Source organism: Salvia splendens, chromosome 10 (assembly GCF_004379255.2).
Source record: "Salvia splendens isolate huo1 chromosome 10, SspV2, whole genome shotgun sequence".
NCBI lineage: Eukaryota > Viridiplantae > Streptophyta > Magnoliopsida > Lamiales > Lamiaceae > Salvia > Salvia splendens.
Genome location: NC_056041.1, coordinates 14,308,907 through 14,326,383, shown reverse-complemented (window position 1 = coordinate 14,326,383; position 17,477 = coordinate 14,308,907). Strand labels below are relative to the sequence as shown.

At 34.7% G+C, this 17,477-nt stretch overlaps 3 protein-coding genes across 4 annotated transcripts; all 3 read right to left on the bottom strand.

The window, feature by feature from the left end:
- Positions 1 to 2,580, bottom strand: LOC121750122 (eukaryotic translation initiation factor 4B3-like). Its single transcript, XM_042144582.1, has 2 exons — positions 1,373 to 2,580; positions 1 to 383 (listed from the first exon to the last, which is right to left on the bottom strand). The coding sequence occupies exons 1-2, from the start codon at positions 2,503 to 2,505 to the stop codon at positions 299 to 301; spliced, it is 1,218 nt and encodes a 405-aa protein (XP_042000516.1). The 5' UTR covers positions 2,506 to 2,580; the 3' UTR covers positions 1 to 298.
- Positions 2,581 to 5,700: 3,120 nt separating this feature from the next.
- On the bottom strand, positions 5,701 to 8,645 carry LOC121753326 (sterol 14-demethylase-like). Of its 2 annotated transcripts, none has more exons than XM_042148584.1 (3): positions 8,567 to 8,645; positions 7,859 to 8,365; positions 5,701 to 6,906 (listed from the first exon to the last, which is right to left on the bottom strand). In XM_042148584.1, the coding sequence occupies exons 2-3, from the start codon at positions 8,336 to 8,338 to the stop codon at positions 5,908 to 5,910; spliced, it is 1,479 nt and encodes a 492-aa protein (XP_042004518.1). In that variant the 5' UTR covers positions 8,339 to 8,365; positions 8,567 to 8,645; the 3' UTR covers positions 5,701 to 5,907. The 2 variants fall into 2 exon arrangements, with proteins under 2 accessions (XP_042004518.1, XP_042004517.1); XM_042148583.1 differs by having other exon boundaries at positions 8,477 to 8,634.
- A 5,947-nt stretch (positions 8,646 to 14,592) lies between these two features.
- LOC121750241 (peptidyl-prolyl cis-trans isomerase 1) lies at positions 14,593 to 15,396 on the bottom strand. The gene has a single exon (XM_042144738.1). The coding sequence runs from the start codon at positions 15,311 to 15,313 to the stop codon at positions 14,798 to 14,800; it is 516 nt and encodes a 171-aa protein (XP_042000672.1). The 5' UTR covers positions 15,314 to 15,396; the 3' UTR covers positions 14,593 to 14,797.
- Between the last annotated feature and the right edge of the window lie 2,081 nt (positions 15,397 to 17,477).

Below are 17,477 nucleotides of genomic sequence, written 5' to 3'. Positions count from 1 at the left end.
TTTTGGGAGAAGAACGAATTGCATTTCTACTTATAATTGTATTCCCACACAAATAAATAAACAGTATCTGAATCCCAAAAAAAAACAAAAACATAGTCCACAACAAGTACAAATGAGCCATACAGGCAAGACATAAATGATAAAACTACCCATAATTCTCTACCAAAATTTGCTATATATTGTGCGATTGAGAACAGATAACAGAAAAAATACATGAAACAAAAATCTATCAAGCTCAGCAGATGCATTGTTTAAGCCACATCAATGCTCCTTTTTTGTTTTCTCAAAGCCTTCAGCATCAGCCCTGTGCCTCTCCCCCTTCAGCCTCTTCAGTATGTCCATTTTCGAATTTATCAGTATGCCCGTTTACGGCCTCCTCGGCTCTTCAAGATAAATAGGTGTAGGTAAGGTCAGTGATAACAAACAGTAGCATCAGTTTCAAAATATCCGGGGAAGTTGAGATACAGAAACCAACAAGAAAACAGATTCAAGTCCTATCCATAAATCACAAGAGTAGCACAAATCAACAATAGGTAGTATTAGCACCTAAACGACTCTCCAAATCCATTTTGATGTCTGAAGAGAAACAGGCTGTAGTAGAAAGAAGATCATTGAAAACCTAAGATGGTTTTATCCTCCAAAATTATCCAACAAGAAAGTCATGATTGATAGATAACCCAGGCGGATAAATTTTGTGCAATGAATTGCAGAGCCGTTATATTAGAAGGAAGGTAAAAAAGTGTATCTATATCTATTCAATAAAATCAAATTGTAAAAAGCAAATAACACATTACAGTCACTAAAAAGTTATATCCAAAATACAGGAGTGTACTAGACACTGGCCAAAATTACTGTGATGTTCAAAAATATGCTTTTACAAGGCCTGGGAAGGGCTGGTTCACAGTCAAACTTTATCCGAGTGCATTTACACATATTTTTAGAGTTCCAGTGCTAACTTACAAATTTAGGAATGAGATAAGCATATGATTCTCTAGAGATGCATACTTGCTAATTAAGATTAACTACCTAGAGTTGCAGGTGATATTATAACTACAAAAATACTTTTAAGCAACAAGTTTGGCTAACAAGAAGATCTAAAATACCATATACAAGCATCAATTCATGACTAGATTTACTAAACAAATTATCATTCATTACAGTTTTAAATGGCAGACAGAGACAGAGATCCTACAAAAACATACAGACAAACCAGTAACATAAAGCTCATCACTTTGCTCAATTATGCAAACCAAACAACAAAGGAATCAAAGCATTCAAACATGTCAAATTTACACCCCAAACTAACTCAGCAATCAAAAAATATCCCAACATTCTCCACAACTCATGTAGTTTAAAAGCCTAATTCACCAACCTCTGGGGGCGGGAATCAGCAGATTCTGGCTTTCTCCATGCCCTCTCAGTCTTCTCTTCCTGCCGCCTCTCTCTTCCACTCCAAAAGTTTTTCCTTGGAGGATCCGGTCCATCAGAAACCACCTCCTTAATCTTGGTAGACTCAAGCTTCTCCTCAATCTCCTTCCAATCTTGGCCCTTCTCCTTCAACACCTCCTCTCTTGGCCTCGCCTGGCCGAACGGATTGCTCCCTGCCGGCCTCACAGTAACAGCAACTGGAGAAGCAATCTCAGCCTTAGGCTTCTCCGGAGCAGTAATCTCAATCACGGGCAGTGTTCTAGGCTGCAAATTCAATCTAGGCCTACTGCCAGCACTCACCTCCTCTCGTCTCCTACCCCAGCTCTCCGAATCTGCCGAATCCGAAACCCCCCTCCTCTCCCTCAAACTATCGAAGGCGCCTCCCATCCTCGGCCCTTCCTCCTCTCTCCTCTTCATCCAACTACCTGAATCTGCTCCGCCGTTGCTGGATTCCAATCCAAAGCCCCCCCTTCTCTCATATTTCCTAGGCTCAGAGGGAGCAAAACTCTTATTCGAACCCCAATTATCAACCTCATCCGCTCGCGATTGCGAATCGGTGAAGAAACCCCCTCTTTCCCCCCTCTCTCTCCTCTCAAACCCACTACCAGCAGAAGACCTCTTACCCGCCGCCCAATTATCAGTCTCATCGGCCCTAGACGGCGCCAATTCGCGATTCGACTCCCGATTGAAACTCCCCTGGCGCCGCGGCTGCTCATCCCTCATCCCGCCGCCATAGGATCTGAATCCCCCTCCTAGCTTGTTCCGATCGAGCTCTTCCGCCGTCCGCTCGCGCGGACCCGTCGGGAGAGCCATCAGCTCGTCCGTGGTCAATCCCATCGCCTGGAAGGCCGCCGGCTTCGCAGGGCTGTAGGTTGAGAATTCCTGGAGCGAGAGGACCTGCTTCTTCTTCTTCTTAGTCTTCGCCGCAGCCAGGGACGGGAAATCCGCCGTCTCGGAGTGGCCGTTTGACGCCGCCACCGTTTCCTCCTGCTGCTGGAGGAGCTCCGACTCGTTCTCCTCCGCGTCCAGAGCCCACGCGCCTGGTTTCGCCCACGCTGTCTTCACCGTAGCCGCCATGATTGCTGCTTCTCAATTTCTCTCTCTCTCTCTCCGATTTATTGTGATAGGTTTTGTGGAGATTTTGCCTATATCAAACCAAGGCCGTTTCCTTATAAACGATACGCAGGTTTTGGGATTCAATCCAACGGCTATGATTCGTTTAATCGGAATAACACGGTATGTGATTGCGATGAATTGCTTTGACGGTTGAGATTGGGTGCATTTTATAGTTTAAGGATATTTTCCAAAGTAGAAAGTAAAGAAAAATAATTACCATATTTATTTTCTCTTCATATTTATATTAATATAAAAGGGGAGTTTTGGGTATAATTTTAAATATTCATAAGTTTTTGGCACACTTTTAAATATTTATTAGTTATGTAGGAGTAATAGATAATTTCTTCCTAAACGCTGAAAAATTGTGAAACCGCCGCCTTCCACGTTTGATAATAAAGTTTCAAATTTTAATGTAAAATAAATTGTGAGATGGGGCTCAAAGTTGCTCTCATTTTATTTTACCAAAATATTATACACATGATTAATATAGTAAATACTTGAATGCTCAATAATTATTATGCATTTAATGCCCAACATTTGTGCAAAGTGTGCGTTACTTGAATTACAATGAGGTTATCGTTTAATTTTTTTAAATTTAATATTAACCTATTTGTCGGATTTGTGGATTTTAATATCAGAGAAGTTATAAGGATTATAAATTCTAATTGTTAGTGGAGAAAGTGAAAGGTTTTGAAAGAGTCTCCTATAATTCTATTTTTTGGACTATAAATATAGGAGATTTGATTGTTTATAATCCACTCACTCAGCTATATGTTTTTTATTACTCTCCAACGATATTAACATGAATCAATTTCTATATGATGTTTTTTCCCTTTGTCTATTACTATTAAAGTTTGTTTTGAGCCATCATATCGCTCTATCAACTGTTTTGTGGTTAGAGATTTTTTTCTTTAGTTTACTAATCTCTATTTCTATCAGTTTATGCATTCAATTTTTTATTATTTTTATGTTAATATATTTGTTGTTGTTGAGGATAAGAAAGAAAAGAAGGTGATGAAGACAGAAATGATGAGAAAAGAAAAGGTTTGAGATATTTGTGTTTGATATAGCCAAAACATTGATTTTGCTACATTATCTTTTGTAAAAACACTACTTCGGCTCCAATAAATAATATCATTGGGTGAATAGATGCTTGGATGAATGCAAGCAAGATTTTTTTTTATTACCGTTCACCTAGCTCTATTGTAAAACATTTTCTTGATATGAGCATATCAATAGATTTATAGCCAAGATTCAGGTAAAAAAACCTCTACTATCAGTAAGGATTATCAAGTAGGCCGACCCAGTGTAAGACATCGAATACAGATCTAAAACCCCCAAAATAGAATAAGCGATCAACAATGTAAAATGGAACTGGAGCGGAGGGAGAATTTTATTGATATTTGTCTCATTTGTTGGTCATGATGAGTAGTATATTTTAAAGTTAAGGGTTTAGGATTTAGTTTCAAGGTTTGGGTTTTAAGAGTATAGGGTCACTATATTACAATGAAATGAAGCTCGACTAGGAAGTGTCTTACCAGTGCATTCTTAAATTATAGCTTTTGATAAACAATATCTTAAATCTCATTAGGAGAAGTGGTAATTATACATTCTTTAGGTTTTTTGTTTTGTGTGATGTTTAAATGCTATAGAATGTCTTCGAGCTATAATGTTCATTTTCATGATGCCTATTATAGCTTGAACTTTTGGGCCTTGGAGATGATGGGAGTGATGTGGAGAATGCGAGGGTTGCTACTAAGTTTTCTTTTACTCCCTTCTGGAGATAGTAAACTAAGGTTTTCACACAAAAATATCTAATGTTATCTTGTCTATCTAATTTTTTAATAAATCTATATCTATACATATATAAAAGACGAGTTTTGGCCAAGGCTATAATAGTTCTTTCTTTTTTACCAATCACACCATAGTTTTCATGCAAAGAAAACACCTAAAGCAATGAAATGACAAAAGGAAGCAAAGAAGACGAAGATCATAAACTATCACATTTGTTTTCACACATATACATAAATCATGAATTTGGAGATTAAGGAGGAAATAATAATTTTTTCATATCTTACAAACTATTGTTCTAATGTTTATATGTATATGTTTTTTATTTGTATTGTACATTATTTTATCTTTTTTATGACGATATCATTGTCATCATTATACTTTTTAGTTGTATATTATATACTTATTTAATATCAATTTAATATTAATAGTATTTTAGTATTGAAGTACGTAATTAATAAATATTTTTATGTTGGTTTAATTTAAAATTTATAACAATTTTATATCTATAATTGTTTAACATATTGTTATTATAGAGTACTATATAATTTTTTAAAAATATTATTTAATTATATTATTTTTTATTTTATTTAGTTTATTCGCAATGTCTAATTACTAAAAAAATCTATTTTTAATGCCATTAGAACGCATTTTAAACAACGTAGTATAGAAGAGTCTTAAAATTCGTGACAATAAAGAATAATAGACATTTTGCTTACTTAAATGTATTATTGTATATGTATTTATACTTATAATTTTAGATCCATATAATGATATGGTTTCTTATTTTAAATAAATATTTCATATTTTGAGAAAAATAAAATGGGTGTGCATAGCACGGGGTGATACTAGTTTTTATTAATGGGAAAGGTATATTTGATAATGTCCCATACCTTTAATTTTAAAGAGATATTTTTACTTATGGAAAGATAAATATGGTAATTATTTATTTTCTTTTCTTTTCTTGGGACTCATCGCTTAAAAAAATATAATTATATTTTTAAAAAGATAAATAGAACATGGTACTATGATTTTAAAAAGGAAAATTTTATTTGGCATGATTCCTCTAATTCCAGACCCTTAACATGTTTCTGAATATAGTAAATCATATTCATATCCATAAATTCTAAAATTAATTATCGTAAAATCTCAAGGAATTATTTTTCTCAAACTACTTAATGTTTCCGCCAAACAACCAATGCCTTAGGGTTATGCATGGAAAAAAATTGTGGAACATTAATATGGATTATATATTTTTTCGGCCTATATGAATTTATAAATTCAAGAAATATACATTTTGTGGATTTCACATATTGCAAAGATTGATTGAGAAGTAACAAGCAAGAGAAAGAACTAAGAAGCATAGAAAGAGGAAAACTACATAACGCCTTGACATACTGCAAAAGTCTGGAGCACAACAGCAAACAATGATAAACATCTAGATAATGAAAGCAAAGTTTGATGGATTCATCACTTGAAAAAAAAAACAGATTAATAACCAAACCTGCAAAACGAAATATGCTTAAGATGAACCTGTCATTGCCTTCCTTGCCCGCAGGAAACATTTTCCGATCAGTTGAGGGGCACAGCTCGGCGTTTGTACCGCACCATCACTTCCCCCTTCACGCCGACTACCATCGCGTTCCAGTCGATCTCTGGGAACGGAGAAACGAGCTCCAACTCGAAGTTTCTGAGAAGATGGCTCCATATCGCCTTGATCTGCAGATAGGCAAACGGCTCCCCTAGGCAGCCGTGCCTGCCACCTCCGAAGGAGATGTAGGAGAAAGCCCCTGCAGCTTTGTCCTCGTCTCTTCCCGGAGCAAACCTATCGGGGTCGTATGTCTCCGGGTCTTTGTAAATATGTGGGAGGCGGTTAGCAAAGGCAGGAGACGTAGCCACGATGTGTCCCTTGGGAATGTCGTATTCCTGCCCTTCCTTTGTCTTCACGGTGAAATCGCTGTGTGAGCTCCGGAGAAGCATTATCAATGGAGGGTGGAGCCTCAGCGCTTCTTTTATGCATCTGTAGAGAACTTCCATCTCTGCTAGAACGTCATAGTGAACTTCGTTTCCGTGTTTTTGCACAATCGATTTCTGCTCCTCCAGCACAGCTGACATGTATTTGGGGTTGCAAAGAAGGTAGGCCCCAGTCCATGTTGAAGTAATGGAGCTCGTGTGCTGGCCTGCAAAGAGAGCAGCAATAAGCAAGCCAGTGACCTCTGACTCAGACGTTGGTCGCCCATCTTTGTACTTGGAATCTATGAAGCATTGCAACAGATCATTAGCTTTCTTGCCCGTTTCTTTACGTGAAGCAATGATGCTTGCGAAGATGTCAGCAAGCTTCTTGCGTGCTTGGTCACGACGGCGATGAGCTGGGATTGGAAGGTAAGGGAATATAACACTGATAGGGAGCATTCCATTGTCAAGATGATGGAAGAGAGCAGAAACATCATCGAAGAGCTTATTACGAACTTCTTCACCTAACAAGCATCTACTGGCTGTCAGTATGATGAGATGCTCAAGTTCATACTTCAGATCAACTTCGCCACTCTCTCCCCAATTTGAAAAGTAGTCCTGCCAATTTAAATAAATAAATCTTCTAGTTACTCATCTTTAAGAAGTACTGATAGAAATATAAAATTGCCAAATTACAGGATACAAAAGGTGACATACAGTAAAGTAATCAATTTACATATGAATGACCAAATGTCTCAAGTGAGAATCTACAACCTTTTGATGCAGATTCCACTCAATGTAATTTTGACAAACAAAACTCTGTTGTACACTTACAAAAAATCCATAGAAGGAGCGAGAAGGTGAAATAGCTATAACAGCAGTGTTCTATAGCATATTATTGGCAAACCATAGTCGAAATTTCATAATCTAGTATGGGTAGTGCAACAGCTGCAAGAGACACTGTATTTTTTGTTTCTTCTTCTAATTGATATGCAAGATCATAGAATACCAACCGAAAAATGTAAAAGAATCAATAAAGAAATCTTCAAAGAGATCAAAAGTAATCAGTGGGAAATTATGCGGCCAAGCTCAGAAAATACCATCAGCTTCATATGCACAAGTAAAACGCACTATTTAGTTAAGCAATATAGCTCTAGTAGAAGATAAATCCCATTAAGGAAAAAGAAACTATAACAAACAAAATTATTATCAGCTAAAATCGATTCAAGAAACAAAAGTCCTACAAAACTTATTCTTCAGTTCTTCCCTTCCCGGAAGAGACCACCACACCCATATAATATAAATTCGAAGGCGTCAGCCGCAGTTTTCCATCATTTGAAGCAAGTGTAGATTAGCCAGGTGCTTATTTCAAAACCATAATGTCTAGTTTGTAAAAATCAAGATCCACATTAGTCAACGCCAACTCATCTGTCCCATTTAATAACGACATGCTCAGAAGCTTAAATCCGAAGCAAAAAACAGTACACCACCCAACTACTCCAAACATAACTATAACATTTAATTGCAAGCATTTCACGCACAAAATCAAAATCAAATCAAGAACAAATACCTCCGCCTCCAAAACCATCTGATCAACGTAGGCTTTGAGCTTATTCACCCTAAGCGCCTCAGTGAAAAACCTGAACTGCTCCTGCCTAATCGTATAATCCACATCGAACACCACCCCAGGCCCGAATGTCGGCACATTGAACTGATACACCTCCTGCTGGCTGAGATCCGACTCCGGCGCCTTGAAGAAATGCGCGGATACCTCCGGCCCGATCAGGAAGGTGATATTCTTATTCAGGAAATTCAGTGTGAACACGCTACCAAGCTTAGGGTACTCCTCCTTCAGCATCACCACCGGCCCCTTCATGAACCGGACCAAACCGCCGAGCACCGGCCACGCCGCCACCCGAGGGGGTAGGCGCTTCGCAGATCTAGGCATTATCAGCGCCGATATCAGCTTCGCCGCCACGATTGTGGCGACGAGCAGAAGCCCTACATTGAGGAACTTGCTGCCGGAGCCGGCCGATTCGACCGCATCCATTGCTATTGAAAATTATGGCCGAGGATCCTGAAAATTAGATCAAAACATCAATGAATCTAGACCAAACATCGCACGTGGGGGAAAGGAGAGATAGAGTTGGACGAAAAAGTTAGATCTAAAACAAGTGACGGAAATTACGATGATTCCAGTGGAAAAGTAGGTCGAGATTGAGCAATTAAACGAGAATTTGGAGGAAGGAGGTGAGCGATGAATCAGAGACGCACGCACCTGATGCAAATAGGGTTGATATGATGAATCAGCATATAGGGAGGGAGGGAGGGAGGGAGTGTGGAGTGTTGTGTTTATGAGTAGAGGGATTAAGGTTAGGTGTTAATTAACCCCGATTAAAAGATCGGGCTGCGCCACGTCAGCGACCCTTTGCTTCTTCAAGCGTGCAATTCGTTTGGACTCTATTAAAATTGAAATACAACAATAAAATAGTGAATTTATGTTGGAATGTTTTGCAATATATATTATGTGCCTTTTTATGTTTATAACCAGTAAGTATTATTTAGTAATACTACAAATTTTATTATTTAAGAAAACGCGAGTATTTCTAAATTCAATATTTATAATTTTATGTGATTCTCATCATCTAATATCAATTTTAATTTCATTTCCTATGATTCTACCTATATGATTCTTGAATTGTACTATTAGTTTCATTTCATCTGATACTGGTACACGTTTTTTAGATATTAACGAATACTATTGTTATGTTTATCAAATCCTAAGCTCATCGATTCACACTCCCTGTAAAAGGACCTCCTACTATCTTTGGTTTATAAATTATAATCCACCTTCCCACGTAGATCAACAACTCTCTACATCATTCACCAACTAGAACATTTTTCTCTATTCGTATTGTTATTAGATTTATGTTATGAGTCATGCATAGCTAATTTTCTGATTTTTTTCTAGTTTGAGAAATTATTTTAAATTTTACGTGTATGCAAATGCCCCTTGATGAGACTTGTTCATTCACGTCTTTATCAAATGAACAAGTCTCAAGCTCAAAATTTATATATCCATTCTATTTTCCTCAACTTATTTTACACATTCAAATAATTTTATTATCATACAAAATCTAAAAGCATATAATTAAAAATCATTATACAAATATATTAAATCAAATAACATTCAAAATCAATAAATTTGTAGAAATATATTGCTTAGTAAATTCTGAAAAAAAAATCTCAATAAAATAATATGACCAACTAATTACAATATATAAAAAAGTTCAATATTGATTAAGAATTAATCTGCCTCCATCTTCTCTTTTATTCCAAGTACTCTTCCATCTTACTTCTAACCTTTTTTAGTCATAATAGCTCCAATAGCTCCACCTTTTTCAGTCATAATCTCCAGCACTTTCATCGTCTCGTGCCAATGTCATCTTCTCCATCACGTCAGATTGCCTCCATCTATATAAGAACTTTAAACAAAATATAACAATGGTACATATTAACAATGTACATGTTATAAACATATATATTTAAATTTGATGCTAATTTATAAAATTGTTTGGTGGGAACATAAATTTATGTCATAATAACAATAATAATGTAGAAAAAAAAACTAAAAGTAAAAACAATATGGTTGAGAATTCAGAAGAATACCTAAAATCAAGTATATTTTTTGCAAAAAATAAAGCTGAGTGAGTGAATTATAAACTATCAACTATGGCATGTTTATATTCCAAAGAAATGAATTGGGGGGCTATTCTAAAATCTTGCAACTTTCATAATATTACCCTACAAATTGGTCAAAATTAATTTTGAAACATCAATTTCGGTAGTCCAAATGGAAATAAAATTAGGACTATTAGGTGTTAAATGTTTAATAAAGTTAAGAATTCAATTATATAAACAAATATACGGTATAATAACTTTTAGAAAATGGAATGGGCAACAATTTCTATCAAATGAATGAGTAATGCACCAATTTCACAATTTAATGATATTATGTTTCTCCTAGCTAGTAAGTAATTCACATTTTATATATTTTATATTTGTATACAAATGTAGTAACTGGATTCATATAAATAACCAAAAAATCCTAATAAGATAAGGAACGGCAAAACACATAACATTCTAAGCTGACAATATTTGGTTAGTCTCCAAGCTTCGTCAATTAAAATACACGAATACAGATAACTCATAATTACAAAACATTGAAACATAATAAAACAGATATTATACCGTCAGAAATATTATATCTTGGCAAGGAAATTCGATCAATCTTATCACAATGTCCACATGTGAATATATTCTCAACCTCCATTGTCTTTTTAACGGATCTTTTGCATACCATATAGAACCACTTTCCATAATGACATTCTATGGTTTCAATCTTCCCGAAAATCCAATACAACCCTTCCTGGAACAAAAATTCAACAATTTTTATTCAAAGAGAAATGGATATATTTAGGTAGAACAAAATATATTCCAAAAGAAATCATCTACAACACAATAAATCAACAAATAAAAAACGTAAAAATTAACTCAAGCTACTGAACATCCTCAATAGATTTCCCCTTTAAATAAGCAAATTCATTAGTGACCTAACTTGAACAAAAATGATCAATTGTTCTTTAGCATGCAAATTTGGTAAAGGTGAGAACCATTCTGAAAATATGCAATAGGGAAGGCAATGAGAGAGTGAGGTATAAGATAACAAATTAATAAATATTTATATACACAAAAAATAATGAAATATTATCATAAATGTATGGGATTGTAGCATGATTAGTAGTAATAAATTTACATTGACATCTATGAAACGCAAGTGCTACAAAAATTACAATTTTATTCACGCTAAATGCAATTTTCATCAACCATATAATAATAGGTTAAAAATGCTAGTATTTTATAACTGCTATTCGTATTTTTCATTTGAATAGGATAAAACATGTTTAACTTGATTATTTCAAACTAAAGTCAGAAAAATAGTTGCCCATGTACAATTGTGGACGGTTACAAATTCTTAATAAGTGGCCGTTACAAATCATGGCAACTACAAATATCTATGGCTAAATTAAGGAGACAGTAACGGTTAGGTTTATGAACATTTATCGGTTTTGTAATATTTTAAAAAATAAACAGTTACAAATATGCATGGCTGAATTATAGAGGCAATAACGGTTAGATTTATGCACTTTTATTGTTAGTGATTATTGTATATATAGTACCTATGGTATAACATTGATGTTGATTTAACTCACATTTAATCACTGTGGAAATCACCATCTAATTAGAGACTCACAATTTAATAAATATCACATAATTTATTTCAACCAATGCTTACAATAGAGGCTCTGAATCCTAATAGGAGATAATTATGACAATTAATTCATAACCAATTTAATAAATGATCATTACAGCCGCCGTAGATAGTGGATAATTATGACAATTAATTCATAATCAATTTTTATATTTGAAGATAGAAACTGCCGGATGAATTTCAAATTGTGCTTCCAAAATTTAATGAGTTCAAAGTGGAAGATATAATTTTTTAAATTGCATTTACATCCCTAACATAAAATGACTATTCAAAACGATCCAAAACTCGTCTCTTATATTAGTATAGATATAGATATAGATTGTAGTAGTACAAATTCGAATCAAGGAGTTCTTGGATTTGTAATTTTGAATTTACAAATAATTTATAAGGGTTTATGAATTTTGTATTTTTGAATTTACAAATAAATTATATTCATATTTCGGAGTTAAATTTTCTAACATTGTTCAGTAATCGGGCAATTTGGCAGCCCAAATTTAACCATAAGCAAAAGTTGGGCTATAATAATTTTCTTTTATATATGGTGCATATGCGAAGTCACATCACTATTTCAGCCCTTTTTCCTTCTCCTTGCATAAAAATTCAAGATTTACAGTGACACGACGAAGAAAGTACTATATTTTTCATTTCCCAGATCTTACATCACATTCAAGTGACTTATTTTATACTATCAAAAATACTATTCTCTATTTTATTCTTTTTCGTATTTTATTATCTCAACTTAAAACAATAAGCAACACTCCATACATAAAATGATAAAATTTCATGCCACATTAAAAAAATGCTGAATTGGAGTTTTTAATTTAAACTTATCATTAATTTTAGCATTTATGTATTAAAAGAATAAATTTATGACTTGGGCTTTAGCATGGATTTGGGTCTATGGACATAATGGCCTTAAAATCTCAAGTAACCAAAGTATATCTATTGATCTTTAATTCAAAGTTATATGCTCGCAACTATTATTGTGTCTATTGGATTGCAATGGATAATCGATATAACTTGTTACAACATTTGCAGTTTAGTGTTTCGAATTAAACCGTAATCACCACCAAAAGCTATAGTGATATTCTACTTCAGCGTTGCAGCAGAAAAACTATTTCCTACATTCACCAAGTGTATCATTTTTTTAAACACGAATTTTAAGAAATTTTAAAAAAAATAAGTGAAGAAAATATTAATAGAACATAAATTTAAATTTATTTGTATATGTTAATTTCAACTAAAAAATGAATGAAATGATTATTAGAGTATGGGTTCTAAGACCATCCCCAACCATTTACACCAAACTCAAACTCGTTTTTCCAGTTCTGTCATATCAAACAGTAATTCTACTCCAACAATTTACACTAAACCCAAACTCAAAAGAATATTCCATATTAACCTACTTTTTTTACCTTTTCAATCTTACCTACATATTTATTTAAATTACACATAAACTCCATGATACTTTATCAATAATTTCTCAAACATAATTAAATAATTTAATACAATTGTTTATATTGATATATTAATATATATTAATTTCTCCGTACATTATACATTCAATAAAAATATATATATAATATCACAAATTATACAAAATAAATAATAATAATAATAATTTATATAAGATAAAATGGATCTTATATAAAATGTATTGCAAAATAATTAATAATAAATTATCAATAAAAATTAATATGTCAAAATTGAAAATATATTCAATTTAAAGTAAAATATATCGTGTGTGATCATTGAATTAAGTCCATTCACTTCAAGATAACATTTTATTTGGCCAATTAAGATTTAAAAACATCTTTAAATAATCTTTAAAATTTTAATAAATATAATTAATTGGATAGCCCAAAAGCCCAACTTTGAAGTCAATTTAAAACCTAATGAAAACTGAGCCGACGTTTTCTTCATTTTATTATTCTTCCCATTTTTCCATTTCTGCATATCTTTCATCTCTCTGTCTTCTTCGAATATCATAAAAAGGAAGGGCTCAATAGCAATTTTATATGAGCTTTGCGTCGTGCTACAGTGCTAGTGTGCTACTACAAAGATGACAGTACTATTCAAAAACTCAAAAAAGGGCGACTTTGGGATGGGTTATTGGGGTATGGTTGTAGCTCAATTCCACCCAAAAAATGGGTTTTCTAGTATGATTGGAGATGCCCTAAATAAGTTGAACCAAGATTTCTGTTTGTAGAGATATCTAAATGAAAAAAGTCATCTCATCATAGACGAAGGGAATATTTAATTGATTATGATGGTTAGAGACGAGATATCTAGGAGACTAAGACCCCAAAAAATTGAATTTATGCTGCAAAATAAGAAAAGTAATGAAATAGATAAACGGCTAGGATAAACACACAACAAACATTTTTGAGTTTCAAGTGAAGCATATAGAAAAGCAAATATAAAATTCACAAGTACTCAAACAAATAAAACTAATTTTATTATTTAACAGTAAGCATATACGAATAAATCACATAGTATTAATTAATTAAAGAAAGTCGTCCCGTGTATTCGAGAAGCGTCTCAAAGTCCAACCACATTAATTGTGGCCAGAAAATTATTTAATGGAGTAAATAAATAAATGCATAGATAGTGGGGGCCAATCTACACCAAATAACGACAAGAGAAAATCACTCCGGTTTACTGAATCAGGACCTTAACCAAATCATCATTAACCATCACGCCATTCACGTGACAACTTATTTTTTCTCACATAAATTTACTTGAAACTCAGTATATCAATTAATCAACTTAGAAATCTTAAATCTAACAACACAATTAATTTCGTAATTGAACGTTGAATCACCATTAATTAAACAAATGCACAGCAAACACAAAACGTCACATCAAATACTTGAATAACACCAATAATATTCATGCAAACGTCCAAGATATAGCAGATATATTAATAGAAATAAATAAACCAGAAAAAATAACGCGATGAGATACTGACATTTGAAATGGAAATCGAATCTTATTGAGAAGAGAAGTTCAGATCTAAAACCATAGTTAAAAAAGAGGTTAATCTCACTCAGAAGAACCTCTCTAAATCCCAAACAGAAGCATCGAACAAACATGATTCAGATAATAGAAAGCAACGAAATTAAAACGATCGATCATCATCAGATCTATACGATAACAGATCATCACGAGATGGATCTACAGTTGACCGCAATCAGCGATAACGACGGGCTTAGAGGTCCTTCCGCTGCCGGATCCAACCTTCTCGATCCCCTTAACGACGTCGTAACCCTCCACGACCTGCCCGAACACGACGTGCTTGCCATCGAGCCACTCGGTCTTAGCGGTGCAGATGAAGAACTGAGATCCGTTGGTCCCGGGGCCAGCGTTGGCCATGGAGAGGATGCCAGGGCCGGTGTGCTTCTTCACGAAGTTTTCATCAGCGAATTTCGCGCCGTAGATCGATTCGCCGCCGGTGCCGTTCCCAGCGGTGAAGTCGCCGCCCTGGCACATGAAGTTGGGGATCACGCGGTGGAAGGACGATCCTTTGTAGTGGAGGGGCTTTCCTGAGCGGCCGTTGCCCTTCTCGCCGGTGCACAGAGCGCGGAAGTTCTCCGCTGTCTTCGGCACCACGTCCGCGTAGAGCTCCATCACGATCCGGCCGGCAGGGGCGCCCCCGACGGTCATGTCGAAGAAAACCTTAGGGTTTGCCATTTGATTTTGATTTTGATTTTGGTTTCGGTTGAGAAATTTTCTAGAGGAGTGAAGAAGTTCTCAGCTGTGTTAGGGTTTGGAGTGATTGTGTGAGGGTTATATAGGGCAACGCGAGAGAGATTATCCATGGCAGAGGAAACTGAGACCGTCGGATTACGACACGTGGCAAAATCGTGAGAGGAGTGGTTGTAGGTGGGTTTAGTTAATTTTTACCATGGTTAAGTTTAGGGTTTTGTTGATTGGGATGAGGGATCACGTGAGCATATGCGAAAAATATCTGCCGCTAACATTTTTCTTATTTCTTTTTTCTTTTATTGCAAAATGGTAATTAATGCTCTATTCCATAATCATTTAATTTTATTTTTGAAGTTGATTTCATTTCGATTTTCGAATATTATCTAAATGGGAAAAGGTTGAGTATTGTAGGAATAAAATCATCTTGAAGAAAGAAAATTAAAGTAGGAAGCTTCGTTTGTGGAAAATTGCTTTGAATTGGCATGATTTCCAAGAGGAAGAATATTGCTTTTAATTTACATAATAGATTCTAAACAGAAGAAGTTTTGCCAGTTAAAATTTATGAATTTGCCCAAGATTTCGATTGACAAAATCAATAACTTGTTTTAGGCACAGACATAGAAGCGCACCACAAACAAAGTAATACTCCATAAGACCATAACTAATTAAAATTCAGATTTTGGGCAAATTTTATATTATATGACCTCCAAAGTAGCATTTTGTATCTAGTGTGAATAATCTTCAACGCAAATCAATAAGAAAAACTTGTTATTGGTTCAAATGGATCCCAATGAGTGAAAATAGGTCTTGCTAGAATAGTCCAAATCTGATTTGCTAGGATTGTCATAGTACATTTTAAAAATATTTGAGCACTAGTATTATAATTTGTGGCACTCAATTTTAATAGTGTTAATTGAGATGGCACCTTAATTTTCGCTACCTTATATTACGCTCCCTTCTAAGTTTGTCTATAATAAACACAATATTCTCATGGTTCTCAAGTCCGATTGTCTCAAATTTAAATTTCTAGGCACCAATAGTGTAAGGTTGAGTTACTCATCATTGACTTTTTTTTAATATAGTTACAACCTCCATGTACTAAAAATGTGCAATATTGAATATGACAAAATTTTAATTTTATCCTAAATTAATATCAATCAATGGAGAAAATATCTCATCAATGCTATATCACGAGTTAAAATGGTAGGTCATACTTTCTAAATAAAGAGTAGTATACTATACTTATTTTTAAGAAAATAAAACGTTTTTTAACATCGATCAATCCATATGATCTGAAAAGTAAAATGCAAAAAATAAAAGACACTAAAAGCTTTATCAACTACATTGTACTATTAGACTTAATAAATTTACGCCGTCTTTATAAAGGCTAATAAGATAGCAGTACTTATTGTTAGAGCATCTCCAATGGCATAGGACATCCAATAGTCATCACATAGCCTTCTCACTGCCACATCATCAGCACTAAAATCCTCCTGCCACATCATCTGGACATGCAACTGGACATCCAATAGCCCTCACATAGCCTTCCACGTCACTAACAATTATATAATTTAATTTACAATTGTAGCAACATACGGAATTTAATTTACGAGATAAATACAGGAAAATTGAAAATACTATTAAAGTTTAAAAAAGTACAATAATTTTAAAAAATGTACATTTAAAAAAATTACATGCAATTAAATTAAAAACTAACGCCTTGCAATTCTCCGCGCCCACAACTCTTCAATTAAATCCTTTTGGAGTCGAATATGAGCATCCGTCTGACGCATGTCGGCATTTGCTTGGAGGAGGGCTTCTTCATCGTGAGGTACCCCACCTCGTACGTTGGCGGCGGCGACGCCGTGGCTTGGACCGGCTTCATTATCGTCTTTGGCCCAATCAGTCAGTTGTACACCTTCATCTTCGACAATCATGTTGTGCATGATAATACAGGCGTACATTATATCAGCAATGCAGTCGACATGCCACAAACGCGTTGGTCCCTTAACTGCAGCCCATCGAGCCTGAAGCACACCAAATGCACGCTGCACGTCCAAAGCGCGTATATATAGTGTTTCGAAAAATTTTAAAAAAAATTAAAAATCTGACGCCGATCCGGGGCCTACAATGGCGCCGTGAGGATCGG